Consider the following 26,857-nt stretch of genomic DNA (forward strand, 5'->3'; position numbering starts at 1 on the left):
AAAGCTCCTTATCTTAATGAAATTTCCATTCTTGCTGGGAAGCTGTGATTTTGCCCCCTGAACCTTCCATTGCATTTTAATACCCTGGGAACACATAACCCCCTTTTTCTTTGGGGCATAAAAGACGCTCTGTCCCAGATCCTCAGCTGGTGCTTAGGGATATGGAGAGAAAGCAAGAAGTGGATGAGGGCAGAGTGGAGATTCATGGAGTGGGGCAGAGGAGGGGCTTCCATCCTAGAGGGACCATGGGCCTGAATGCGATGAACAGGTGTGTGTCTGGGGGCAGCTGTGTTTCAGCTGAGTGAGGGGGAGGCCAGAGAATCAGCAGGCTGGGCGATAGTGGGAACCAATGTCTGAGCCAGCCTCCCCTCCTCCCCACCCCCCAGTGGACATGGGAGCCGTGGGCGAACCCCCAGTTACCAGCCTCCCCATCCTCCGCATGTATCCATGGTAACCCCTTGTTTCTCTTGGTCCCCAGTGGAAGGATTAAAAGTGGTGGAGATTGAGAAATGCAAGAGTGACATTAAAAAGATGAGGGAGGAGCTGGCAGCCAGAAGCAACAGGTAAGGTCTGCACCGGGGGAGGCACAGGCAGACGGCTGGGGGAGAGCACTGCGTAGCCATATGGGGTGGAGGGGGCCCTGGGCTTTTTTTTCCCCAGAAGCGAGGCTGAAGAATCTGGTTCAGCTGGGCTTGAGTGGGCACCGTCTGGGATCTGCTTTTCAGTTACACAGCTTTCTTCTCATAAAAGAGAGTTTATGGCCGTGGGAGGCGGGGAGGATGACGTCACAGAAGAAGAGAGGAAGCGTCCTACAGAAAATGGTAAAGATTCACACTCTCAGCTTGAACAAAGTCGACATCGATTATTTTGAAAAAGGGACCAATTAAAGGAGAAGGGTCTTTGGCTTCCAGAGGACGCATGTCCTGGGGCTTCAGAGGCCCCGCTTCCATATGGACGTCCCCACAGCGCAGAGTCGGAGAAGGCGATGGCACCCCACTCCAGTACTGTTGCCTGGAAAATCCCATGGACAGAGGAGCCTGGTAGGCTGCAGTCCATGGGGTCGCTAAGAGTCGGACACAACTGAGCTACTTCACTTTCACTTTTCACTTTCATGCATTGGAGAAGGAAATGGCAACCCACTCCAGTGTTCTTGCCTGGAGAATCCCAGGGACGGGGGAGCCTGGTGGGCTGCCATCTAGGGGGTCGCACAGAGCTGGACACGACTGAAGCGACTCAGCAGCAACAGCACAGAGTGGCCAGTCGGGGGAGCAATACCACAGTCTGGACACAGAAGTCACTTGTCCCTCAGAACGAGTGTCCCTCCATGCGTGCCCCTGGGGAGCCAAGGTGCCGAAATCCACGAAAAAAAATCCCCAAGCGCTTCTTGGAGAGTGGGGTTTTGGGTGCAGCTGGACCCCTGGCCAAACTGGGGTCAAAGCAGAGGTTCAGGTTGGGGGTGGAGATGCCCCGTTGGCCAAGATGACGCGGGATGCGGTGCACGCGTGGAGTGTGGACTGTGTGCAGGGCTGTGCTGGGTGCTTTCTGACGCGACCAGCTCCGCCTGTCTGCCCTCCGGGGTTGCTTCATGCCCACGGTCACCCGTCCAGAGCCCGCCTGGTGACGATGTGGCCTGTCACCCCCAGAACGCCATGCCACTAAGGTGCCTGAGGTTACACTGGGCCTAATGGGACTTAGCAGGACTCCTGGGCCCACTCACAGCCCTGTGCAAACACACTGGATCGTCTTACAAGGCCACCTGACACCCTGAAGGTGATTGTCGGAATTTTCAAAATTGAGGGCAACCTGCTTAGTGGGGAGGGTGGCTGAGTGCGGGGCCTTTGGGCCAGGAGGGGACAGGGAAGCTGGTGGTCCCGCCAGAGAGTGGTGAGGCTGGCAGCCTCGGGGTGGGCTCGGGACTAGCCCGATGGGCTCAGAGCCACGTTGGCGTGTCTTCCCAGGACCATGCCATATCCGTGTCATACTTGTCATCTCGTTTGGATTCTCTGAGACCAGCCTGGGACGGGCTGCCTGTGGCCCAGTGCCATGTCTGCTGCAGCGAGAGGGGGCAGGGGTGCGCTCTGGGCCCCGTCCCCCACCTTCCCTTGTGGAATCACCTCACCCACAAACATGTTGCATCCATGGAGCCCACAGAGCACTTGTGGGACACAGGTCGGCTTTTTTGAGGTATAGTTGGTTCCCAGGTGGCGCGGTGGTAAAGAGTCCTGCACCGCAGGAGATGCAGGTTTCATCCCTGGGTCGGGAAGATCCAAACTAGATCTCCTGGAAAAGGAAATGGCAACCAGCTCCAGTACCCTTGCCTGGGAAAGCCCATAGACAGAGGAGCCTGGTAGGCTGCAGTACATGAGGTTGCAAAGAGTCAGACATGATGTAGCAACTGAGCACACAGGTTAGTTGAAGGTGCACATGGTAGGAAGGGGTTTTATATGCAGCCTCTCATCCCTTCTCAAATGACTGACTCCTGCCACCTCCCTGGAACAGCCAGGGTGAGTCATGAGCCCCCGCCAGGCTGCAGGCGCCCTCTTCTGTACAGAGCCCGGTGCGGGCAGGGGCGAGGCAGTGCTTCCGGTATGGTCTCTGACATGCACTGGCCATTCGGATTGCAAGAGAAAAATCAGAATTTCACCCGGGTTGTGTTAGTTTCCTGTGGCTGCTGTAACAAAGTACCACTAACGGGGGGCTGAAAACAGTAGTTTCTTTTCCCACAGTTCTGAGCATTAGAAGTCTGAACCAAAGCTGTCAGGAAGGCCAGGCTCCCCAGGAAGGCTCTCGGGGGACCTGTTCCAGGCCTTTCTTCCAGCTTCTGGGGGTGTTAGTGATTCTTGGGGCTCCTTGGCTTGAAGGGCATCACTGCAGGGTCTGCCTCTGACTCCGCATGGCCTTTCTCTGTGTGTGTCTATCTCTGTCCAAGTGTTCCCTGTCACCAGTCAACTCACATGGATGTGAGAGCTGGACAGTAAAGAAGGCTGAGTCCCGAAGAATGGATGCTTATGAGCTGTGGTGCTGGAGAAGACTCTTGAGCGTCCCTTGGACAGCAAGGAGATCAAACCAGTAAATCCTAAAGGAAATCAACCCTGAATTTTCACTGGAAGGACTGATGCTGAAGCTTAAGCTCCAATCCTTTGGCCACCTGATGCGAAGAACTGACTAATTGGAAAGGACCCTGATGCTGGGAAAGATTGCGTGCAAGAGGAGAAGGAGTGACAGAGGATGAGTTGGTTGGATGGCGTCACCAATTCAGTGGACATGAACTTGGGCAAACTCCAGGAGATAGTGAAGGACAGGGAACCCTGGCCTGCCTCAGTCGATGGGGAGGTTGGGGCTGAGGGTGGGGGCAAAGAATCAGATATGACTTGGTGACTGAACAACAGTAGTCATACCGGGTGAGGGGTCGCCTTCCTCCAGCATGGCCGATCTGACCTCATTACATCTGTGACAGCCCTGTTCCAAATGAGGTCACAGCCAGAGGTGCTATTAGGACCTCAGGGTATGAGGACACAAAGGGGACAAAGCACACCACGTGGAGAAGACTCGCCTGATCTCAGAGCACAGGGGAGATGAGATGTCCCCTGCAGGTGCCCCCCTGGGGCAGAGAGAGCTGGGCTCATCCAAGTGTTGAAGCCCCTTCTGTATGCCTCCCCCTGCCAGAAGTGCATTCTTGGAGCTCACGGTGCTGCGGTAATCCAAAGAGGTGCCCTCCCTGTGTCGTAACCAAGCCTAGAGCGATGTCATCTCAGCCAGTGGTTTTCACAGCAGCCATGTAGGTGAGAGACAAGTAATTGTAACTCTTCATTCAAAAATAGAGTAGCGTAAAGTCTCAAACATTGCAACAGAATCGGAAAAAGGAAATCTAGCCTCCTGTGCGTAGGTCTGATCCACAGCAGCATCACCCACCTGGGACCCTGGCCCAGGAGCCCAGCGGCCCTCTGTGCCCCATACAAACAGCCCTGCCCTTTTCTATATGGAGAAATTGACTCAGACGGAGGGTAAGTCGTTTGCATTGCCCTACTCAGTCTCTGTTGATGGCAGGGTTCCATTCTAACTAATCACACAGAGGGTCAGGCCATTCAGTGTTCCGGGACCTGGCTTGTTACCTGGGACCAGCTTTGTTACCTGGGATGACACCGCTGAGCAGCTCTTTCTGACGATGTCAGCCCAGCTGGGCAGTGGTCCTGCCTATGATGGGGCTGAGAGAGGAATAAATGTCCCAGTCTGGGTGAGCCCAGCTCTGTACCCGCTCAGGTGGTCAATGAGTCTGAAGTGATGACCACCTTCACCCACCCATGAGCACACCACAGTGTGGCCCTGGAGCCAGGGGTCTGCATGGACCAAAACCATCTTTCCCCAGGGAATAACAGGATAGTGGTTGGGTTGGATCAGACTCAGACCCACAGACACCCTCGGAGCAGGCAAGAGTCCCCTGAGACCTAGGCCTTGGGTTTCTCTTGGCTTTTCCCCAAGAGGAAAGAAGGCGAATCGCCCGCCCAGCTGTAGGGCAAGGTCCAACCTCGCTGAGCACGTGTCCACAGAGTGGAGCCGGAAGGTTCATCCCAACGGGGCTCTGCGGGAACCCTCAGGGCAGCATCCAAGGGCCCTGGAGCCCACCATCTCTGCTTCTGTCCCAAACACATGGCCTTGACCACTGGGCTGAGCCCCAGGAGAGGGAGGGCTGGGGGCGCAGAACACAAAAGCAAAAACCAGCCCCAAATAGAAAAGGAGAAACACCATGCCAGAGGCTCTGTCAGCTGGAGGATGCTGGTTCCCGTGGCAACGGGCACAGAGGGAGCTGGCAGGGGCACCTGGCTGACGTGGGCAGGCCCTGGCGGGACCTCCCAGTGCTGGGGTTTTCGAGCAAGCAGAGAGATCCCAGCAGTCAAACCATCCTAGATGGCAAAAGCTCACGCAGCCCTCCTGGGAAGGGTGCACAACCAGCCTGCCCAGCACGCATGCAGATGTTGGTTCAGAAGAGGTAAAAGCACGAGAAGAGTAATGACAATCCTGCGCGTGGTCTTCAGAGCGTAGACAAGCTCTCACTGCTCAGACGTGTGTCAGTGGAAGTTCTCGTGTACAAGGGCGATCCCGGACATCGTCTGGTGGGCGCGTTTTCCTGGTTCACTTTGTTCCTCTTTTGCTCAGGCTGTCTTAAAATCTCCCTCCACACACGAAGCTGTCCTAAGCACCTTGGACGATTCTCCCAGGCGTCGGATGGAGGGAAGAAGCAGTGGCACACTGAGAAGATCACACTGAGCCTCTTTTTCCAAAAAAGACCAGGCGTGTTATTCTGAGTTTGCACGTGATGTAGCCTCCTCGTCAAACCTGCAGACGATACTGGTGGTAGGGAAGAGTCGGTAATAACTGCAGCAACCACAGTGCTCCCAGCTGAAATCCAGTCCAGAGCTTCCCAGAGGTTCTGCTGTGTACAGAGACCCAGTTTTGAAAAACAACTATGAAATACCGCGTTGTAATTTTTTTTACACTTACAGAATTGTAAACAATCAATAGATCAAAATGCAGCCTCAGACATTCTGAAGGCTTTGGTCCAGCACTCATTCTCACTCACCAAATGAATGGGTTCTTTTCTTGGTAAATTGTTCTCTATTACTTTTCAGGATATACTGTAGGCAACGTTTCTTTTTCCCTTTTCACCCCAAATTCCCTGGCTTCACATAATACTTGTAATTAGAGATGACATAACAGACCTCCCTGTCAAGGTACCGTAATAATTTAAATTATTTCCCACTGGGGGACATTCAGGTAGCTTCTACTCTGGTTTTTGCAGCAATAGATAACACTGTGGTGACTACCTTTGAGCCCTTTGCTTGCATCTAATTCTTTTCTTAAAGTAAATTCCCCAGTGGAGGCTTGCGGCTTAAAGGATATGGGTTTCTTTATGGCTTTTACAATACAATATGAATTGCTCTCCCAGGAGATGAAACGTTATCTGTAGAGCTGCACGGGCTTCTGTGTTGGCCCCGTCCCCTGCCTGGGAATCTCACACAGGGCAGGAGGAGGGCAGAGTTTAGACACCTCCCGGGTTCCCTTTTTTTGGGGGACTGGGAGTTCCTTCAAAAGGAGTTAAGGTGCCCAGGTCTCCTGGAGCAGCCCCCACCTGCAGCCCCCAAATGTGTCCCCACAGGCCAGCACACCCGGCCCTGACGTTAGAAGAGGGCTTCCCTCCAAAACCAGCGGGCTCCATTTGTTCCGTTCTTGTTGCCTCGATGTTAAATAATGAAACGGAGTCAGACAGCACATTCAGCGTGTGTATAAGGTGGGGCATCCTCAGAGTCCTTCATGGGAGGGGTTGATGGCTGTGGTCCACCGCACCCTGGCGCCCAAGGAGGATATGCTTTTGGATGAGGTTGAGCTCTCTAAAACATCAGCAGTGCGTCTGTGACATGTTAGTGGAAAAGGCAAGCTGCCAGAGAGCGAGCTCAGTACAATTCCACCCTTGTTGAGAAGAATCGGGGGTTGCCCGTGTGTGTCCATGCCGAGGAAGGTTCTGGAAGGATGCCCCGAACTTAACAGAAGGCATTTCCAGGTGTGAGATTTAGAGGAAAGAAGTGGGTAAAATGGGACTTCCTAGTTTTTTAACTTTACTTCTATGGTTTTTTAACTTTCAGAGTAAACGTGTCTTACCCACCTCATGAGAAAAAGATTTTTAGAAGCCTCTCTAAAGTGAAGATGACGTGTTTTATGAGAGCTCAGTATCATCTCAAGAGGTCCAGCAGGGGTCCTTGGGGTTTAGCAGTGACACGTCTCTGGCTCTGTGGTTTATTTTTCTGGAACAAATAAGACAAAAGGCATTTGTGGGGTTCAGGTTGGATTGAGTTTGGGGTGTTTTTTAGCACTGTCAATAATTATTTACAATCTACTACGTGCAGGGCGCTGTGCTAGGTTTTCTTCATGTACTAACTCTTTTTTTATGTATTTTAAACTTTTTGTTTTGTGTTGGGGTAAAGCCAATTACAGTGTGGTGATAGATTCAGGTGAGCAGCGAGTGGACTCAGCCATACATGTATATATCCATTCTACCCCCGCTCCCATCCAGGCTGCCACGTAACGTTGAGCAGAGTCCCCTGTGCTATACCGTAGGACCATGTTGGTTACTCATTTTAAATATAGCAGTGTGTGCATGCCCATCAACTCTGGGGTTTGTTGTTTGGGCTCCAATGAGGTCCCCACAGTTAGCTGCCCAGGCGACACCAAGGCCAAGGTGGCGGTGCCAGAAGTAATCTTTGCTTTTCTCTTCAGGACCAGCTGTCCCTGCAAGTACAGTTTTTTGGATAACACCAAAAAGTTGACGCCACGACGCGATGTCCCCTCTTACCCCAAGGTAAGATGACAGCCTGCCTGTGAAGAAACCACCATCTGTGTCCACAGCCTCAGGGCACACCCCCCCCACCACCTCTGGCCCCACCCAGGGCCGCCCTGGCCTCCCCAGCCCCATTGCAGTCTGCACGTTTGCAAAGCCAGCTCTCGCCAGGGCCCTGGCCATGGCACGCTTCTATTATTCTTAGGCAGAATATATTTTCTCGTTGACATTTGTTTAGCAGAAGTGGTCCCAGACCACAGCTTACTGCCAGGAGATCATAGCTCCTCGCTGATATCCACCCAACCCCCATCGCCAACTTGGTGAACAAACGGCTGACACTCAAATGTTACTTGAAAGAACTTTCATTTTTAACTAAATTATTTATAATCTGCTTCATTGCATCTCCCGTCCCTGAACAATATGTAGTTATTATGAGAAGTTTTGCTTTTGGGTCACAGAGGATGTATCAGTTACAGGAGAGAGGCCCTTGTTAGAGCAGGCAATGCCCTGGGAATCGGGAAGGTCTTCAAAACAGCTACAAAAGACGGGTCCCATGATAGTGGTCCTCCATCTCACAATGCCTTCAGCTGGAGACTGAGCGGGATCCTGGCCCAACTGAGTTTTACATATTTGCCCACTAAGATCTGGACTTTGCCAAGACCAAGACCCTCCAGACGGGGGCAGGGGGCTGGGGTTGCCGGCCATGCACAAGGCCAAACCCCCAACCCACCACCGTTCCCACCGCAGCAAAGAGCCTTCCAGAGCTGCCAGGGGTCTCCCTGACTCGGATATGAAAGACATGCTGAATGTTGTCCGAGGTCATCATGTGGACCCAAGTGCCCTTTCCCATAGGAATACACGGCCCACGCCTTGGGACCCTGCCCTGGGAGTCACAAGGCCCAGCCTGGGTCCTGAACAAAAGGCACCCATCTTCCACAGAGGTTCCTTCTAAAAACACAAACAGAAAGACCTAGGCGATGACTGGATTTAATTCCCAAACACCGCGACTGTCTTGTGTCTACGGTCTGCTGTTTCCTCTGACAACGTAACCTAAACTCCAGTGTTCCGTAGAGCCCACAAGCTGTGCAGTGACAGCCCGCGGCTGAACTGGTGCCAGGCTCCAAAACAAACCTCAAAATAGCCTCTTAGCCAGTATTTGAATGTATGCCAATTTTTTTCCCCTTGATTTCACTTTATTGTATTTTTTAAAGTCAGGTTTCTCGGGATGTCACTGACACACAGTCAGGGTCACTCTCTGCAGGTGTGGAGCACTCTCAAGGGTGACAGGCTTACATGGTCACATGCCCTCCACCACGATCAGGGGTGAACATTGTGTCTCCCCCAGATGCCCCCTCGGCCCCTGCTCGGTCAGTCCTGAAGCACTCCCCCAGCCCCAGCCCACACCGGTGGGGTGTCCGTCCCTGTAGCGTTGCCCCCTCCAGAACTCTCGTGGGTGTGGCCTTGAGAATGGACCCAGGTGTCCTGAGACGGGTTGGGACGACATGGAGAAGGCGTGGCAGGCCTTTGTCCAGCACAGAGGCCGGAGCCAGCCCACACTGCTCCCTGTCCCTCCAGTACCTGCTGTCCCCTGAGACCATAGATGCCCTGCGGAAGCCCACCTTCGACGTCTGGCTCTGGGAGCCCAATGAGGTGAGTGTGAGAGCCATCGGAATGGGCGCCAGCCTCAGGGACCAGACGGGAGGCATCCCCATCCCTCTTCTCCTCTCTCTTCTCTTCCTTTTAACTTGCTTCCCCAGTTTTGCAGCCAGGCTGCCCCTTGGGCTCGGGAAGGCCCTGAGCCAGAACCAAGGAGCACGTGAGCAGCAGTGCCTCACATCAGGATCTGGGTGCTCAGAAACGCCCCCACACCCCCCCACTGGGCCGCATCCTGATCCCCCAGGGCAGCTGCTGAGCCCCCGTGGGAGTGAGCCTCCAGGCTTCAGGATTATTTCAGGAGGGGGCTCCCACTTGAGGTCCCGCTGAGAGTGGTCAGCCTGGGGAGCCATAAGGACTCGAGGACCCATGATCTGTCACTCGGTCGTGTCTGACTTGTGACCCCATGGACTGCAGCCTGCCAGGCTCCTCTGTCCAGGGTATTGTCCCAAGCCAGGGATCGAACCTGGGTCTCCTGAATTGGCAGGTGGATTCTTTACCACGTGAGGCACCAGGGAAGCCTTCAAGGACTCAGAGTAACTTCTTACAGCATGACAGTTCTTTTAAATTTCCCTTTTGCTGAGAAAACACAGGCATGGAGATTGTTGTTTGTTTAGTCTATTACCTAAGAATGTCAGATACACCCTCCTCTCTCTGAACCCCAAGAAATCACAAAGCCACATAGACCTCAGGCCGCTGAAAGCAGCAGATTCTCGCCAGCTTTTCGGTCATGCAGGAACGCAGAAAGGCTCATGCTCTTGGACAAGAGCGGCAGAGCGACTTCCCTGCAGGTCCGGGAAATGGATCGTGCACCCTGAACTCTCCTGCGTGAACCACTGTCACTCGCGTGGTCTCCTGGGATAAGAAAAGCCCCAGCAAGAGGGGCGGGGAAGCACAGATCTCACCTCCACCCAACCCGGTCCACCCTGAGAAGAGCAGCTGGATGGCACGGGTGCTCCAAAACGTCCAACCAACCAGCATGCAGGACTGGAGCTGGGCTCAGGGAGGAGGGGCTGTTCTAAGTGCCACCTGCCGGATCAGTGCTTGATTGAAGACGGACGTGGTGGAGGGAAGCAGGGCAGGAGGGGAAGAGTCAGGTGTTCCAGGAAAAGCGTGACGGCCTCTTGTCCCAGTAGCTCCCGCTGAACAGGGGACCCTGCTGGCCTGTCCACGAGCAAGTGGGCCCATGGGAGCTTAGAACACACACCCCTGTTTCCAGAAGGTGGGCAAGTGCTGCTCTTAGCACATCTCACGCTCCCTGTAGTCATTTTGACCTTAGCTCACGGGGAGAAAGAGCAAAGCTGGGGCCCTGATGGCAGAACCCTGCCATTCCTGTCTCCACAGAACACAGGCTGCTTGTGGCCAGAGAGGGAACGCTCCACCTTCGTGTCAGAGGTGGAAGGATCCCCACATCCACCAGGGGGAGGCGGCCTCTCTGCCCTCATCACTCCACCTGTGGGATGTATGAGCAGGTGCTGGCAGGGCAGGGCTAAGGGGAGGGAGGCAGCGCCCCTGCAGGTGTGCTTGGCCTGAGTGGCCGTCATCTAGCCCCAGGGTTTCACCAGCACACCTCCACGCCCCCAGGGAGCCTGGGGAGGGTTCCATTGCTTCTGTTAAGTGTCTCCCTGCCCGAGGTGGCAAACCAGAAGTGCTCACAGACAGGAGCCCTGGCCTCTGGGGGTGCCATGAATTTTGGAGTATGAGCAGCAAAGATGAACAGGTACAAGGACACATCTGAAAGCTTCAGCAGCCCGAGTGGCCCCCAGCCCTGCATCTGGCCACCCCCCGAGACATCAGAGCTCCCGGGTGGTGGTGGTTCACTTACCCCCCTCCACGCAGGGGTGATGCGCCCTGCATCACCCAGGGCCCAGCCGAGTGTCCTCTGATCACAGACCAGACGGGGAGATGACCTCATGCTGCTCTACTCTCTCGAGGGCCAGCCTCTGAGCGCCCCCACAGCTCTGCATCTGCCCAGCCCTGCCTTGAAGGCTGCGGGACCTCGCTGTCGTCTCATGTGTCCTCCACGCTCACCATCACCCAGCTGCCAGCCCAGGACCTGCTGCAGCGTCCACAGCTGCCATAATGGGAGCAGATGTACAGACATGTCCCTCCTGCTCTGAAGCCACCACATAAGTGGCGCCAGATGGTTTCATCTGCCGATCACCACCGCCTCTTGACTCTGATTTCACAGCAAACATTTCAGCTCTGCGGGGTTGCCTGCAGCCACGAATGGGCCAGTGTGGCAGGGAGCAGGGGTGTCAGAGCTACAGCCCCTCTGGTCCAGGATGGTGAGGGCATGAGCAGCTCTGGATGCCTAGACCCTGACTAGGTGTTCATGCTGCCAGCCAAACTGGGGTGACCGGGCCACCAGCCTGGACACCAGCCCTCCCGCCCTCACGCCAGGACCCTGCACTCCCCGTGTCCTGTCAAGGGCTCCTTCAAAGCCCCGGTTTCCAAACCTTGGCACCCAGTCTGTGTCTGGGCTGCCCCCTCAAGGAAGACCAGCATGTGGCCCCTTCAAGGACTTTCCATCTGGACATCCTCCCGGGCCCCCACTGCAGGGCTGATGCGTTTTCCAGTTTCCCAAGTGAGTTCTTTGTGATGCCACGCAAGTCTGCTTCCAGAGGTGTTCCTTCCGTGGCCAGCTCATTGACCCTTCATTGTAGGATTGGATTTGCAAAACTTCTCCCAAATTGCAGTGTTTCTAGTTCTCATATATTTTGTAACAAGAAAAAGTGGATTTTCAGCTGTATTCCCTGAATAGGTCTGCTGGGGCTGCCAAAGCAAATGCCGCAGACTTGGGGGTTAAATAGAAACCTATTTTCTCACGGTCTGTAAGCTCGACCTCCGAGATCCAGGTGTGGGCAGGGCTGGTCCCTCCCGAGGCCTTTCTCCTCCACGTGTCGATAGCCTTCTCCTCCTGTGTCCTCATATGGGCGTCCCTCTGTGCGTGTCTGTGTCCTGATCTCCTCTCATAAAGACACCTGTCCTAGCAGATTAGCGCCTGCCCTAGTGACCTTGCATAACCTCAATTATATCCCTAATGGTCCTCTCTCCAAACACAGTCACAGGGGAACTCAGGGCCTCGACAGCTTGATTGAAGGGTCATGATTCAGTCCTTAATACACCCTTTTTGGGAAGAGAAGGTTGCCTGGTGAACAGAGCAGACGGGACGTCTGTGCAGACAGCAGGGCAGGGCGGGCACTGGGGCTGAGGGGCACAGGTGTGGGTCCCAGAGCGGGGAGCTGGGGGACGGGGGCTGGTGTCCTGCTAAGGTGATGCTAAGTCAGCCCCACTCTGAGACCTCCCGTCTCCCTGGGCTCTTCTCCCAGAAAGCAGAGCCCACTTTGTCAAGCTCTCACTTTTTAAAGATCATTTAATCTTCTTCTTGGCTTGATTAAGCTTCAAAGTTCTGAGTGGCATTTAAATAGATTGCAACCGTGACAGTAAATCCTCTCTGGGCCTGGAAGCAAAATCAACATCAAGTTGAACGGGGATTTCTGTAGAAGGCGGCTCAGTGAAATGAGGTTTGGGAGGCAGTGCTCCCCAGAAGGAAGCTCGCCTTCCAGACACTTTGGTTCATGCATAAGAAACTGCATCCCAGCAGGGCCCCTGGGGGCCCGAAGAGACGGGTTTGGGATGGATATCTGTCAGCGCCGCTCCTCGGCTCCTCAGCTCCCAGCCTCGGGCTCTTGCAGGGTCTGCGGGAATTGGAGGTGTCTCTCAGAACCTCAGGCCAGGATCCTGACCCATCGAGATGGGTGCTTGTGTGTATAAATAAGTCAAGTCACTTCCAGTGTGGTCATTTGGGGATAGCGTCACTTCATCTGGTCACTGTCCCTCCTGTAGAGAATGCCATTGACTTCTAACCCCGACTGCTCTTTCAAAGCCCCCACACCCCTTCTGGGGGTGCTGAAACCCCCTAGTCAGCAGGCTTGGGTCCTGGGGCCCCCTGGAGGGGAGGACTCCCCTGGGGCCCAGCCCGCCACGCTGCTGACCGTCCCTCTGCTCCTGCGGCCCTCAGGGAGGGGAGGACTCCCCTGGGGCCCAGCCCGCCACACTGCTGACCGTCCCTCTGCTCCTGCGCCTGCAGATGCTAAGCTGCCTGGAGCACATGTACCACGACCTGGGCCTGGTCAGGGACTTCAGCATCAACCCCATCACGCTCAAGAGGTGGCTGGTGAGTGTCGGGCCCCTGCCGTCACCTGAGCACAGTTTCATCGAGTTTCCTGGGAATGGACCATGGGTACCTTCCTTTGGGCCTGGGCTTCCTGCAGACAAAGGCCACACTCCTATGAGAATCCTGCGGGGACCCATCCCCAACCAGACACTCTCTGCTCCTAAGCTTCTGTCTGTGAGGGAGAAAATAGTAGGAACCAGGGAGAGTCAGGTGAAGAGTGTGTTCTAAGCAGCATGTGTGTAGGGAGGGAGGGGGTGCTATGCAGGTGTATACATGTGTGTGCCAATGTGTGTGGAGTACGTGTGTGTGTGCTCATGTGTGAGTGCTGGTGCCTGCATCATGGAGGGGGCTGTGTGTGTGTGTGTGTGTGTGTGTGTGTGTGTGTGTGCGTGTGTGAGTGAGGTGTGCGTGGGGGGGAGGGGTGTGGATGTGTGACTGAGTGTATGTTTTTCAACAGATCTTTCTTTTTAATAAAATGCTGCTCAGAGCCAAAGGTTAGAAGGCTGTGGAAAGGGACTCCCCTGGTGGTCCAGAGCTATGACTCTGCTCCCAGTGCAGGAGATCCGGGTTCCATACCTGGTCAGGGGACTAGATCATGCATGCTACAGTTACCGACACAGCCAAATAAACAAATGGGTTTTTTTAAAGCCTGTGGAAGGTTAGATGGTGGCTGGGGACCTGGCACCCCACACGCAGCCCCCTTGCCCTGCCCCAGCTTCACACCCCACTGTGGGTCCCCTGGGGACACCTTCCCCTATGTGGCCCTTGGACACCCCTGGACCCCTCCCTCATCCTCACCCCCAGGAAGCGGGAATGCAGTTGGATGAGGACCGGGTGGGAGTCGAGAGCTGGCATCGGGAAGAAGGTGCGGGGAGCTTGAGGAGGGTGGGCGGTGGGCACAGGTTGGACTGTCTCGTCCCGCAGCTGTGCGTGCAGGAAAACTACAGGAACAACCCCTTCCACAACTTCCGGCACTGCTTCTGCGTCGCCCAGATGATGTACAGCATGATCTGGTGCTGCAGGCTGCAGGTGGGTCTGGGGGCGTCCCTCCTGGTGGGGAGCTTAGGGCAGGTCTGGGGGGCATCCCTGCTGGTGGGGAGCTTAGGGCAGGTCTGGGGTCATCCTGCCTGCAGGGAGCTTAGGGTGGGTCTGGGGGGCATCCCACCTGGAGGGGAGCTTAGGGTGGGTCTGGGAGGCTTCCCACCTAGAGGGGAGCTTAGGGTGGGTCTGGGGGGCATCCCGCCTGTGGGGAGCTTAGGGTATGTCTGGGGAACATCCCACCTGGAGGGGAGCTTGGGGCAGCAGCTCCTCCACCACCTGGGGAAACACCACCCCTCCAGTTTGTCAATGAACAAGTGGGTGCCCACCCCCCACCCCAGGGAGAGGCAAGAGCTGGGGGAGCTTCATCCCCCTGTGTCATTGCCCCACCCCCTGCCAGCCCCCTTCTCACCCACCAAATCCTCTCTCTGATCCAGGAGAAGTTTTCGCAAATGGACATCCTGGTCCTGATGACTGCGGCCATCTGCCACGACTTGGATCATCCAGGCTACAACAACACGTATGTACATGGTCCTTTTCTCTTATCAAGGGCACTCTGGGTGTCAGAGTTGAGCTTTTCAGCTCAACCCCCTGCCAGTTCCCAGCGGGAGCTGTCAGCGAAGCACTCCTGAGCCCCCAGCTCCACCCCACCTCTGTAGGACGCAGCCTTCCCACCAAGGACTTTGTCCAGGGCCAGGCCTTCCCAGCAGGATACCGGACCCCAGGGGGCTGCCTCAGCCCTTTGTGGTCCTGGCTGCAGGTCTGCGTATACATGTCTACACGGCAGGCCTGGCAGCAGCAGAGCTCCCTGCCTCCTGCAGCAGGGAAGGACGTTCATACACCCATGGACCGGGAGGGGCAGACCCCCACCCAGTCTCTGGATCTCACTCCCCTAAGGGCAGTCTCACCAGCCTGCTTCCAGCAGGAATGAGACAGAACAAGGGCAGTGACAGCAAGAACAGGGGTATGGACACGAGGAGGCAGGGAGGGTCCAGGGCAGGCCGTGGGGCCAGGAAGATGGGCCAGGCTTTGCTGGAACATTGATCCACTCCTGCCTCGGGGCGAAGGCAGAGTTCCACCCCATGTCCCTGCCAGAGTCCAGGCCCAGTGCTGCTGGTTTGCGTTCATAGTGATACTTTGGTTGTTCTGTGGAGTTTGTGTATTTGTGTGGCGAATTTTACCATGTGGGCGATGATGCCCAACATGTCTGGGAAGCATGCTATTGCTACTCAGGACCAGAGTGGATTCCAGGATGTGGACGTCCATGCCCGGAGGAGGAGGTGTCCACCCCCTCAGTTCACACTCAGATGCTGTGCTGAGCACAAGACAGCCACGGGCCCGTGCCCACAACATCTAGCCTTCCTCGCATATCCTACAGTGTCTGCAGGGTGCCTTGGCAAAGGCCTGACCACCTTGAGGGCACCTCCTCAGGGAGGACCTGAGGTTCATTGGTGGTGTCCACCGTTAGGACTGTAACGACTTGGGAGTATCTAGTCAGAGGGGCAGCTGAGACCCCGGAGAGCCGGGAGGAGTAAGTTCCTGGCACAAGCAGAGTGGGGTCCCTCCAGCAGCCCCATCGCCTCCAGCCTCTAGACCAGCACGCGCGCCCCTGCACCACTACGTCCACTCGCATGTGAATGCAGGTACCCGAGGGTCCCTTTGCTGTCCAACCCCAGGTACCAGATCAACGCCCGCACGGAGCTGGCCGTCCGCTACAACGACATCTCGCCCCTGGAGAACCACCACTGTGCTGTGGCCTTCCAGATTCTCAACCAGCCCGAGTGCAACATCTTCTCCAACGTGTCGCCGGAGGGCTTCAAGCAAATCAGGCAGGTGCGTGGGGCGATGCCGCGCCCACTGGGGAGTGGGGGTCCCTGGGGGACAGTGAGCCCCACCAGAGAGGAGACACCCTCTCTCCCTGTGCCTGAGGCTCCCAGGAGCTCCCAGTCTCCCACAAGGATCCTGGGGGGCCGGCCCTCCTTCCACGCCTTCTCCAAGGCCAGGTGACAATGCCCCAGGAAGAGGTGTGTGCTTGGCCTGCATGGGCAGTGTTCCATGGACCTTCAGGTCATGACTACCATTTAATTTAACCCTTTGAGATACGTCCTTTCTCATCTCGCAGCCCAGGAAACTGAGGCTGACACAGACAAGGTCACTCGCCCAAGGAAGCAGGTCCTGGACGGACACGTCTGGGACATCCAGCCCGGCAGAACCCCGACCACTGCCCCCTAGGCCCTGCTCTTGTCCCCCGCTGCCCCGTGACCAGCCAGCCTCACATCCCACTTCAGAGAAGAGACCTTTCTGCTCCTGGGGGAACATGGGGCGGGGGATGGGGGCGGCCACCTGTCCAGAGACAGAGGCTTGCAAGTCACCAAAGTCACACATACACCCCCTGCACACACACAGCAGGTCTCACTGAGCACAGCCCTGTGCCCCACCCTCTGGCATGTTCAGAGGAGGGACAATGTCAGAGCGATCCCAGAGGGGTGAGGTGGGTTGAATGATAGCCACCTCCAGCTAAAAAAATAGTCACGTCCACCTCCTGACCCCCCAGGAGCTGCGAATGTAACCTTATTTAGAATAAATCTTTGTAGCTATAATTAAACTAGGATCTTTAGAGGTTAGCTCAGATTATCCACATGGACCCTAAATCCAATGACAAGTGTCCGTATAAGAGACACACAGAGGAGAGACACAGAGGCCGTGTGACAGGAGAGGTGGAGACGGGAGTGGTGTGGACACAAACCGCGGAGCCGAGGGGCTGCCAGAAGCCAGAGGCAGGGAGTGGACAGTCCCCGGAGCCTCCAGAGGGGGCACCTTGGTTCCTAGACTTGTGGCCTCCAGAGTCATGAAGAGATGCCTTCCTGCTGCTCTGTCCCCTGCGTCTGGCACTTTGCACGGCAGCCCAGGGACTCGAACAGGTGGGAGCCACGTCCTCTGTGTGGGAGTCCACACAGTGTCTCAGTGGCCTGGCTTCCAGATGCACCTGATAAAGACACACTAGAGCCCAGGGCAGGACAAATGCCCTCCTCCTGGAGAACGGACAGCCTCGCCTTAGCAGACAGCTGCAGTCCTGTTCCCATCCTTTTGCTTCCAGGAAATCAGCGCTCAGCCAGGTCTTAACGGCAGGCCTTGCTGAGTCACCGATTCCTGGTGCAGTTATCACCAGGCTTTCTGGCCTCCCTTCCACGTGTATGGACCCACAGAAATGGCAGGCACCTGCTCTGTGTTGTTCTATTTGTTATAGAGTCTTTCTGTGGAGCAGGTAAGGGGGCGAGTCCTAAAGAAAGGGCCCTCCTGTGTGCCGCTCCTGATGACTGCCGGGTGAGGAGCCCCGCCAGGAACTCAGCGCAGAGCATCCAGGCAGCTGGCCCCCTCCCCTCATGTAAGGAGCAGTCAGAGCAGGAGGGGACACGCCCCCAGGGACGCGCCCTGCCTCCTGCTGCCCACACAGGGACACGCTGCTGCCTCTGCCCCGGACACCTAACTGACTTTAACGCTTTCTGGGGGTAAAATCCATTGTCCCAGTTTTCAATAATGTTTTGTTCTTGAATATCTTGAGGGATAACTCATCATGAGAGTAGATCCTTCACTAATAACAATTACATCCTTACCGAGAAATTGCACAATTCAGAAGGCCAGTGATGCCCCCTCCCCAAGTACATTTTTTTATCTGTACTGACTGGTTTGAGTTCTGTATTTGATGTTTCTGGTGGTGTTTTCTTAGAGAAGTAGAACATCATACCCGGCACAGAGGTGTTCCCTATAAATATTTGTGGGATGGGTGGACAAGTGGGTGAATGGATGGATGGACGGATAGCTAAGTGAATAAGTGAATGGATGGATGGATGAGTGAACAAGTGGGTGGATGTATGGAGAGATGGATGGACACTTGGATGGATGGAGGGATGGATGGATAGATAAGTGAATGGATGGATGGATGAGTGAACGAGTGGATGGTTGGATGGATGAGTGAACAAGTGGATGGATGGGTAGACAGATAAATTAATGGATGGATGAGTAGGTTGATGGATGGCCATGGTTTCAAATTACATTATGTCTACTAAACCAACATTTGGTTAACAAGATCATAAAATATTTGTATTAAAAACATTTCATTTTTGCTTACTAATTTGTTAATAGAAGAATGCTATTATTTATCATCAGACTTTGTTCCCAAGCAAGATATGCACATATAGTCACATACAGATTAGATAATAAGAAAAAAATACTCTTGGAAAATGGGTCATTGACCTCCAGCAACAAGATCTAGGAAGAGCAAACCGTATATCTAGATTAGTGAACTGGCAGGAAACATTTGTCCTTGGCTAAAACCGGCTGGACTTCACAAGGAAACACGCTGAGCCTCTTCTCTGCAGCTGAATGCTCCTAGTGGGCCTGAGCTCGGAGCCTTCTCTGGGGACGCAGCCTGCATCAGGCACCCTTGGGCTCAAACCCCAGGCTTCCATTCGCCAGCTGTGACCTGGGCAAGCTCCTTAGCTTCTCCGAGTCTCCGTTTCTTTATAAAAACGAGGACAGTACCCGCCCCTGGCATTGGCATGAGGTCTGAATGAAGTGACGTGAGCAGAGGGCTCCGCATACAGTGGGTGCCCACTGAGTAATTATTGGGATCATGCCCCGTGTTAACTCTTGGCTTTCGCTTCTCAGGGAATGATCACGTTAATCTTGGCCACTGACATGGCGAGGCATGCGGAAATCATGGACTCTTTCAAAGAAAAAGTGGAGAATTTTGACTACAGCAACAAGGAACACATGACCCTTGTAAGTGGGCTTTTTTCCCTTCTCTGGGGGGCTGGTGGGCGAGCCCCACCCCGAAGCTCAGACTGGGAACCAAGAAACCAAAGGAAAATGCATACCCTCACCTGGAGTGAGGTATCAGTAACACCAATTTGCGAAGTCTCAGCGCTTAGCCGGGAAAGCCCCCCAACCCCCAGTAGGACCCTTTCTCCTGGTTAAAGGAATTCCTTTCCCATCCTTCCATCTCCTTTGGATTCTAATGTGATAAGTGGGCGAAGGCAGTTCCAAATGCAGAGGCCCGGCCAACGCAGGGGAATACCAGGCTTGGGAACAGAGGGCAGAATCCAGGGCTGCCCCGACGTTTGTGTGACTGTGCTCTCACAGGCCCACAACACCCCCTTCAACCAGCAGGGCTGTGGCTCCCACCCCTGCCTCCCCCGTGGTGTTCAGACCGTGGGGTGCTGATGAAACCCCCAGGTGGTGTTTCTGGGGGCTCCAAGTAGCCTTGGTCCTTTATGTCTCAGCATAGAATTCAACGAGAGGCAAAGGTATGGATAAGTGATTAGAACAAGATGTGTGTGAGGCTTACAAGTGGGTGGGTGGGAGGATGCCACACCCTGAGAACTTGGTGGGCTCAGTCCTATAGTCAAAGGAAACGTAGGGAGAGCAGAAAAGCCCACCTTCTTCCTCGTTCTTGAGTAGACATCACGCTTCCGTCATGAGCTCCTCCTCCACGTCAGGTGGGGTGCGGGGACTTTTCTTGTCCCTACGTGCTTAAGCCGGGACTGTCACGGCAGCACGGAAGAATGATCTCAGGTCACAGTACAACGAGGGTCTTGCACTCTGAGACGTCACCTTTCCATGAATTATTGTCTTTTACGTGTGCAGAGTGTGTCCAAGGAGGCATTACCTCACTGAGCTCACTGGGCAGGAGTGGGTTGCTTGCCACTGTTGTTTGTGGTGGAGGGTATGTCCCCATGCTTCTATCACGTGGTTTTCTTGCTAAGCAAGCCTGCTTGGTTTTATGGTTAAGAAAACTCACTTCTTGAGTGATCATTAACTTACAGGGGTCTTGCGTATTTTTTTCTCTACATATAATCCGTTAGAGCGTGTGTGTGTGTGTGTGTGTGCACGCACATGCACGTGTTCAGTCATACCTGACCCTGCGACCCCCTGGACCGTAGCCTGCCAGGCTCCTCTGTCCATGGGATTCTCCAGGCATACTGGAGTGGGTTTTCATTTCCTTCTCCAGGGGATCTTCCCGACCCAGTACTCAAACCCATGTCTCTTGCATCTCTTGCATTGGCAGATGGATTCTTTAGCACTTGAGCCCCCTGGGAATTAACTGTTTAATCACACATTTTCCCTTTACTCTGTCCCTGTCACCGAGGCCGGTGGGCACGCTCCCTGCTGCTCTGTGAGGGTCCCCTTCGCCCTGTGTGTCTAACGCACTTCTTCAGCGCTCAGCAGGCCCACAGGGTTTCTTCTCATGACCGTTTAAACCTCTGCCTCCTGACAGCACTGTCTGTCTATATTTTTTATGTATCGTCAACATCAAAGAGATACTTGTGAGCTTTGCAGTATGTGGTTCATAAGACAAAACGTCCATATGTTAAAGGGGCTTTCCTGCTACTCAGGCCCCTCCAGGAAAGAGTCTGATCCTTGGGGCTGTGGTGATGCCCTGTTCTCCTCCCCTTGCAGTGGGAAGTGTGCCCTTTTTGGGGGGAGGGGGCACAGCAAAGTTCAGTTCCTCTCCACCCGCACTGCCCACCCTCCTCCCTGCCGGCCTTTGATGGCAAGACCAGACCTAGAGCCCAGCGAGGTACGTCCCATGCTGCACAGCTGAGTCCAGACCTCTTCTTTCAGCTGAAGATGATACTGATCAAATGCTGTGACATCTCTAACGAGGTCCGCCCCATGGAGGTGGCAGAACCATGGGTGGACTGTTTGTTGGAGGAATATTTCATGCAGGTAAGAGTGTCGCACAGGCCACGCCTCCTGGGGCTCTTTAGCCCCTTAACTGGGTTCCTGTGTGAAATGTGACAGAGGCACCAAGGTGGCCAGTGTCAGTGCTTCTAGAAGCCTTCTCAGCAGGGGCACGCCAGAAACGCGTGGGGTTGTAATTTGAGACACACAAGACAGGGACGAGCAGGAAAAGCCGATGTCAAATTGTCACCATGTTAGCACCCCTGTTACCACTGATTAACTCCCCCCACCCAGTGGGGGCCCCTGGGTGCATGAGACCAAACAGTTATGGCTGTGGACACTCTGGGATAGGAAGCAAAGCCAGCCTAAGACGGAAAATGTCAGAAGGGACAATAAGCCTCTCGCTAGAGCAGCTTGATGAGCCTGGGGCCAGGATGAGGGGGTCGCAGGGTGGGGGGTGCTGGTCTACAAGCTGCTCTGCTGCTGAGCAGCCAGCAGGGCCTGGAGCCGTCCTCCCCTCCCCTGGACACGCCGTGCAGGCTCAGGGGGCCCCTGGTTGGCACTTACAGCGCCCTCATCTCCCACGTGGTCACTACCATCTGTGATGTGGGCGATTCTGCTAGCATGTTGGCTGTTTTTCTCTTCCACTGAGAGCAGTGATCCTTGAAGCTCTCAGATTCCACAAGTGTTTCTTTCTTTAACATCATGTTCGGTACCTTCCCTGCAGAGTGACCGCGAGAAGTCAGAGGGCCTCCCCGTGGCCCCATTCATGGACCGGGACAAAGTGACCAAAGCCACAGCCCAGATTGGCTTCATCAAGTTCGTCCTGATCCCGATGTTTGAGACAGTGACCAAGGTGAATGACCACCTCCGCAAGCTGGTGACCCAGCAGGGAGAAATACAAGTGTGCATTCACATGGACACAGATACACTCACAGACATGCACTCACATGGACACACACAAAGGGACACACACAGACACATGACATACACTCACATGACACACACACACATACTCCCATGGACACACACTCCCACGGACACACACACACACAGCCTCATGGACACACTCACATCACACACACACTCCCACGGACACACACTCACACAGGCACATGGACACACACAGAGACACACACACACTCCCACAGACACACACTCCCACAGGTACATGGACACACACAGACACACACTCCCACGGACATACACTCACACAGATACACGGACACACTCACATGGACACACACTCAAATATACACACATGTGCAGTAGCCGCCTACCTGACACTCACCCGAAGCCCACCACACCTAACACCCGCGTGTTCAAACAGACCGCCCCCCACCCCTCCTGGCCTCCGTGCCCATCCCCCAGCCCAAGCAGTGACCCAGCCGCAGAACCACAGAGCCTCTCGCTGCCCCTTCCTGGGCCAGGCAGCCCTCCTGCACCGTGTCTCTGGAGCCACCCCAACCCCCCCACCCAGGGCACCAGCAGGGCCTTGTCAGCACCTCTCATCTCTGCCTACAGAAGAACTTTCTGACCTGCCCGCCCCCATCTCCCCCACCCCCACAGCGATCACCACATTAATCCTCAGTAAGGAGACAGTCTCTGCCTCTCTCCATGGCTCCCCACTGCCCCCAGCACAGGGCAAACCACCTGCCTTTTTGGGCCGTCGCCCATCCTCTTGGGCACTTCTGCCTTACCAGAGAGGCCCGTGGCTCCTGGTCCCACCTTCTTCAAGCCTCCAGCTCTGAGCCCAGCCTGCCTTGGCCTGGGCCCCCCTTGCTGTTCTCAGCAACCTTCCAGAACTACCTCAGCGCACCCTTTCTCAAGCCCCACAGCACTCTTACCCCACAGGCGGCAGGTGCCAGCCAGCAGTGGCGATGGTGGGCCTGCCCTCCCCCTTGCAGGAGCAGGCTGGGGCTGGGGGCTGTGTGCACAGGGCCCCGGGGGGCAGGGAGGCAGGGGATGTGCCTCCCGGGACTGAGGAGGGGGCTCCTCAGAGGGAGAGGCAGCCCCCTCAGAGCTGAGTCTCAAAGACAAAGCATGCTCACCAGGTGGACCCGGGGCCGTGGGCACTGCAGGCAAGAGGCAGAGCCACAGGTGGGGCCAGGCCCCAGGGTGGTGCGGGCAGAGGGGGTCCCGGGCCACGTGCGGGGTCCCTTCACTCCCCCCACCCGTGGCTGCCCAGAGTCTGGGGGGTGAGGTTGGCGAGGTTGGCATTTGGGAGAAGAGAGTCCACGGAGGGATTTTGGGGTTCTGGGAGGCAGAAGGAGGGAGCGGCTTCTGCCAGTCCTCGTGGGAAGTGTGAGAGCTGGAAACAGCGGGACTCAGAACAGGCAGGTGGGTGCTCTGTCCCCGCAGGCTCCCAGGAGCCATTGAGCAGCCAGCCTCGCGCCTGGAGCACCTTGGATTCTGCCCCTGCCGTGACCCTGGACGGAATCATGTCTCCAGGGCGGCTGGTTTCCCACGATGCGCTTCCCGCGAGGATGACAGCCTGTTGACAGCCATCTTTTCTCTCAGCTCTTCCCCGTGGTTGAGGAGCTCATGCTGCAGCCGTTGTGGGAGTCCCGAGATCGCTACGAGGAGCTGAAGCAGATGGACGATGCCGTTAGGGAGGTGAGTCGCCTCTGTGAAGGCCTGGGGTCCACGGGCCCCACCCTGCCCGGCCACACCACCCAGGGGGCCTCCAACCAAGCGCATCTGTCCCACAGAGACACCAGGCCTGATGCAGAGGTGTTCTATCCTCAGGGAGCTCACAGCATGGGAGGCACAGAGCCTTGGGGGGAGTCTGTGCCCTGAGATCGTGGTCATCCAATGGGGTTCGAGGACATCGCTGCCTCTGCCACTGCGTCCCCTTAGAGCGGGTTTCTGGCCCCATGCAGGTCCCTCCCCTCCTCCCAGGGCCGACTTTATTCAGAAGCAAGGCCATGGAAGAGACTCCCTGTCTCTGGAAAAGCCACCACCACACCCAACCATGGGACTCTGCTGGCACCTTGAGGAGGATCGAAAGACCCAATCTGGCTCTAGTTGGCAATTGGGGTTGGTCCTGTGTTTCAGGGAGGCTCAGAGCTGGGGTGGAGGCTTTCAGAGAAGCCGCGAGAGCTGGTCTGGCCCCAGCAGGACCCCAGAGGGTGCAGACCTGCTTCAGGGCCCCCTGCCACTTGGGACCCCTGGGACTTGCCCCTGTGATGTCCAGTCACTCAAGTGTGGCCTCCCCTCCATCCACCCTCCCTCCCCGTCTCTCTCGGGTGCCCAGTGCACCCCTGCTGTTGTGGGCTTGGTCCCCACTGGGCCTTGCCTGGCACCCCCCGCCCACACCCCAGGGTCCCCTCCCATGCCGTTTGTTCTTCGTACTCACTGCAGGCAGGGCCCCCACCCTGCCTTCCAGCCAGGAACTCCCACAGTGCCTTGCTGAGCCTCCGGTGGCTCTCCTCTCAACCTCCTTTGGGTACAATGCCAGATGCACCGTGGTGCTTTCGGGTTGATGGGCAATCCCGGCCGGCAACCGATTTCTCTAGTTGGATTTTCCTCCCAGGAAGTCACACAACCCCAAAAGCCTAAGAGCACATGATGCACAGAACAGTGTAAGAGGAGGCGTCCCCCAGCCACGCCTTCTGACAGGAGGGCTGACGGGCCTGGCCCCCCTGGTCCAACCTCAAGCCGTCACTGCAAAGACCTCAGTCTCCAGGCCCCAGGCTGGCTGCCCAGAAGGCCAGTAGGACCCTCCACGGCCCCTTCCTGCCCCCAGAAAGAGCTGACCCACGAAAGAGGTAACGGGGCCATGGACTCAGCATCCACCGTGGCCAGTTCTCTGGGGCTGCCCGTGCAGCCAGCGAGAGCTCACTGTCCAAGACCAAACGGAGGCCATGTGGTGAGGCTCCAACGGCCAGGAAGGTAGACCATGCAGAGCTGTGTCTGGGAAGTGCCCCCAGGGGCACGTCTCCTCACATGTCTTAGCACCTCCTGTCCCAGGAAGCTTTTGAGCAGACAGGCAGTCACTCACTCACTGTCCGTCACCTCCTGTGTGCTCTGTCCTGGTCATAACAGAAGGCTGAGAGCCTGACATCTGGGAGCGCCACATCAAGAGAGAAAAGCAGAGACCTCGGGAGACAGAGCGAAGGTAACGCTGTTCTGAATGATGTCTCGGTTGTTGTTCAGTCACTGAGTTGTGTCCAGGTCTATGCGACCTCATGGGCTGCAGCGAACCTGGCTTCCCTGTCCTTTACTCTCTCCCAAAGCTTGCTCAAACTCATGTCCATTGAGTCGGTGAAGCCATCCAACCATCTCATCTTTTGTCATCCCCTTCTCCTCCTGCCTTCAGTCTTACCCAGCATCAGAGTCTTTTCCAATGAGTTGGCTCTTCACATCAGGTGGCCAGAGTATTGGAGCTTCAGCTTCAGCATCAGTCCTTCCCATGAATATTCAGGGTTGATTCCCTTTAGGATTGACTAGTTTTCAGACTGAAACGGGGACAGTGTGAAAAGCTGGGAAGGACAGAGGAAGGGAAGGAAGGGAAGAAATCTGTATGTACAAATGTTTTTAAATGGAACATCTCTTCCTAGCATATAATTGTTACAATTAGGCTCTGAAAGAAGGGGTCATGCCTTAGTTAACAGAAAAAGATCGATGATTAGCATCAGTCAGTTCAGTCGCTCAGTCGTGTCTGACTCTTTGCAAACCCGTGGACTGCAGCACGCCAGGCTTCCCTGTCCATCACCAACTCCTGGAGCTTGCTCAAACTCATGTCCATCAAGTCGGTGATGCCATCCAACCATCTCATCCTGATTAGCATAGGTACCACTTATAAGAAAAAACATTTTTCAAAGCTTCTCAGAAATAAAGTCTTTGCTTATGTCACTACAAGCACATCCTCTGCACTTGTGGATCCTGGCTATTCATTCAGTCCAGGCAGAAGGCAAACCAGTTCACTCAGTCTCCATGGGGTCTGGTCACACCACATGATTCCAGGCTTTGTTCATTACAAGCTGAGTGACACCCACAGGTGTCTCAACCTCTCTGAGCCGCAGAGCCCCAATCTCTAAACTAGAGGTAATAATCCCATTCTTCTTGTTTTAGCTGTTCAACAAGCAGAGAATTCTGATACAGAAAAATCGCTCACTGTGTGTGATGCCATGAGATTTGTGGTGTTGCCAGAGCATTTTTGATCCCACCAACACAAACCAGCATCTCTTCCCTTTTCCAAGCAGACTGTGCCTGAAGAAAGCAGAGAGCTGCAGACTCCTGCTCTGGACCCAGCCGGCCGAGCTTCGCAGGATCATCCATGCAGGAAAAAGTGGTCCTGAGTTCCTGCCACCACAAGATCGTTTTCTAAGAACCATTTTGTTCACTGATACAAAAAAAAAAAAAAAAAAACAGGACTTCACAAGCTGTACAGAATTTTTATTTTTAAACTGTCTTTTAAATAATATATTCTTATACAGAAATGGGTCTGAGCTTTTTTTTGGTGGAGCTGGGTATCCTGGGGTGCTTCAGGAATCTCCCCGGTGCCCACCTGAGACAAGAACACTGTGCTTTCCTCACCTGTGTGTCTTAGAGCGATGGCCTGAGTGACTTGCTGAGTGCCTCCATGTAATTCGGCATTAGATGTCAGCTCAGTGCCCAGAGCATTGGGGACATGCGTGTCCTCCTTGTGAGTTGCTAGGGGGACGTTGGTGGCTGTGCTCGGGGACACGGGACTGGAGGTGGCTTGGTCAGGCTGCAGGTGGTGTGAGCCAAGAAATCCATGTGGGACACAGAGAACCACAGGCTTGAGCCTGTTTCCAGGGGTGGGGATTCCACATCCAAATGAGCAGATAGGACAAGGAGCCTATTTACTCAGCACATTTCAAGATCCCTGTCTCAGGGAACGATGGGCCCCATCTCAGGTCCTCCTGCTGCTGCTTCTGTTTTAGGGACAAGCACTGAGGATGTTCTGGGTGGACTGGCGCCCACAAGGGGAGACCCAGCCCCAT

At 55.3% G+C, this 26,857-nt stretch overlaps 1 protein-coding gene across 3 annotated transcripts in view; it reads left to right on the forward strand.

Annotated features, from left to right (window-relative positions):
- PDE9A (phosphodiesterase 9A) overlaps positions 1-26,329 on the forward strand; it is a 107,593-nt gene extending 81,264 nt beyond the window's left edge. The window contains exons 7-19 of one of the 3 annotated variants that reach the window (XM_025292280.3): positions 479-563; positions 7,270-7,351; positions 8,906-8,980; positions 13,077-13,163; positions 14,088-14,192; positions 14,639-14,721; positions 15,878-16,034; positions 18,870-18,983; positions 20,826-20,930; positions 21,613-21,741; positions 23,406-23,501; positions 24,933-25,005; positions 26,093-26,329. In XM_025292280.3, coding sequence (XP_025148065.3) covers positions 479-563; positions 7,270-7,351; positions 8,906-8,980; positions 13,077-13,163; positions 14,088-14,192; positions 14,639-14,721; positions 15,878-16,034; positions 18,870-18,983; positions 20,826-20,930; positions 21,613-21,741; positions 23,406-23,501; positions 24,933-25,005; positions 26,093-26,103 — 1,202 coding nt within the window. In that variant the 3' untranslated portion in view covers positions 26,104-26,329. The other 2 variants (XM_025292278.3, XM_044947427.2) reach the window with 2 other exon arrangements.
- Positions 26,330-26,857: the final 528 nt, after the last annotated feature.

This window comes from Bubalus bubalis, chromosome 1 (genome assembly GCF_019923935.1).
Source record: "Bubalus bubalis isolate 160015118507 breed Murrah chromosome 1, NDDB_SH_1, whole genome shotgun sequence".
In the NCBI taxonomy this organism is placed as follows: domain Eukaryota; kingdom Metazoa; phylum Chordata; class Mammalia; order Artiodactyla; family Bovidae; genus Bubalus; species Bubalus bubalis.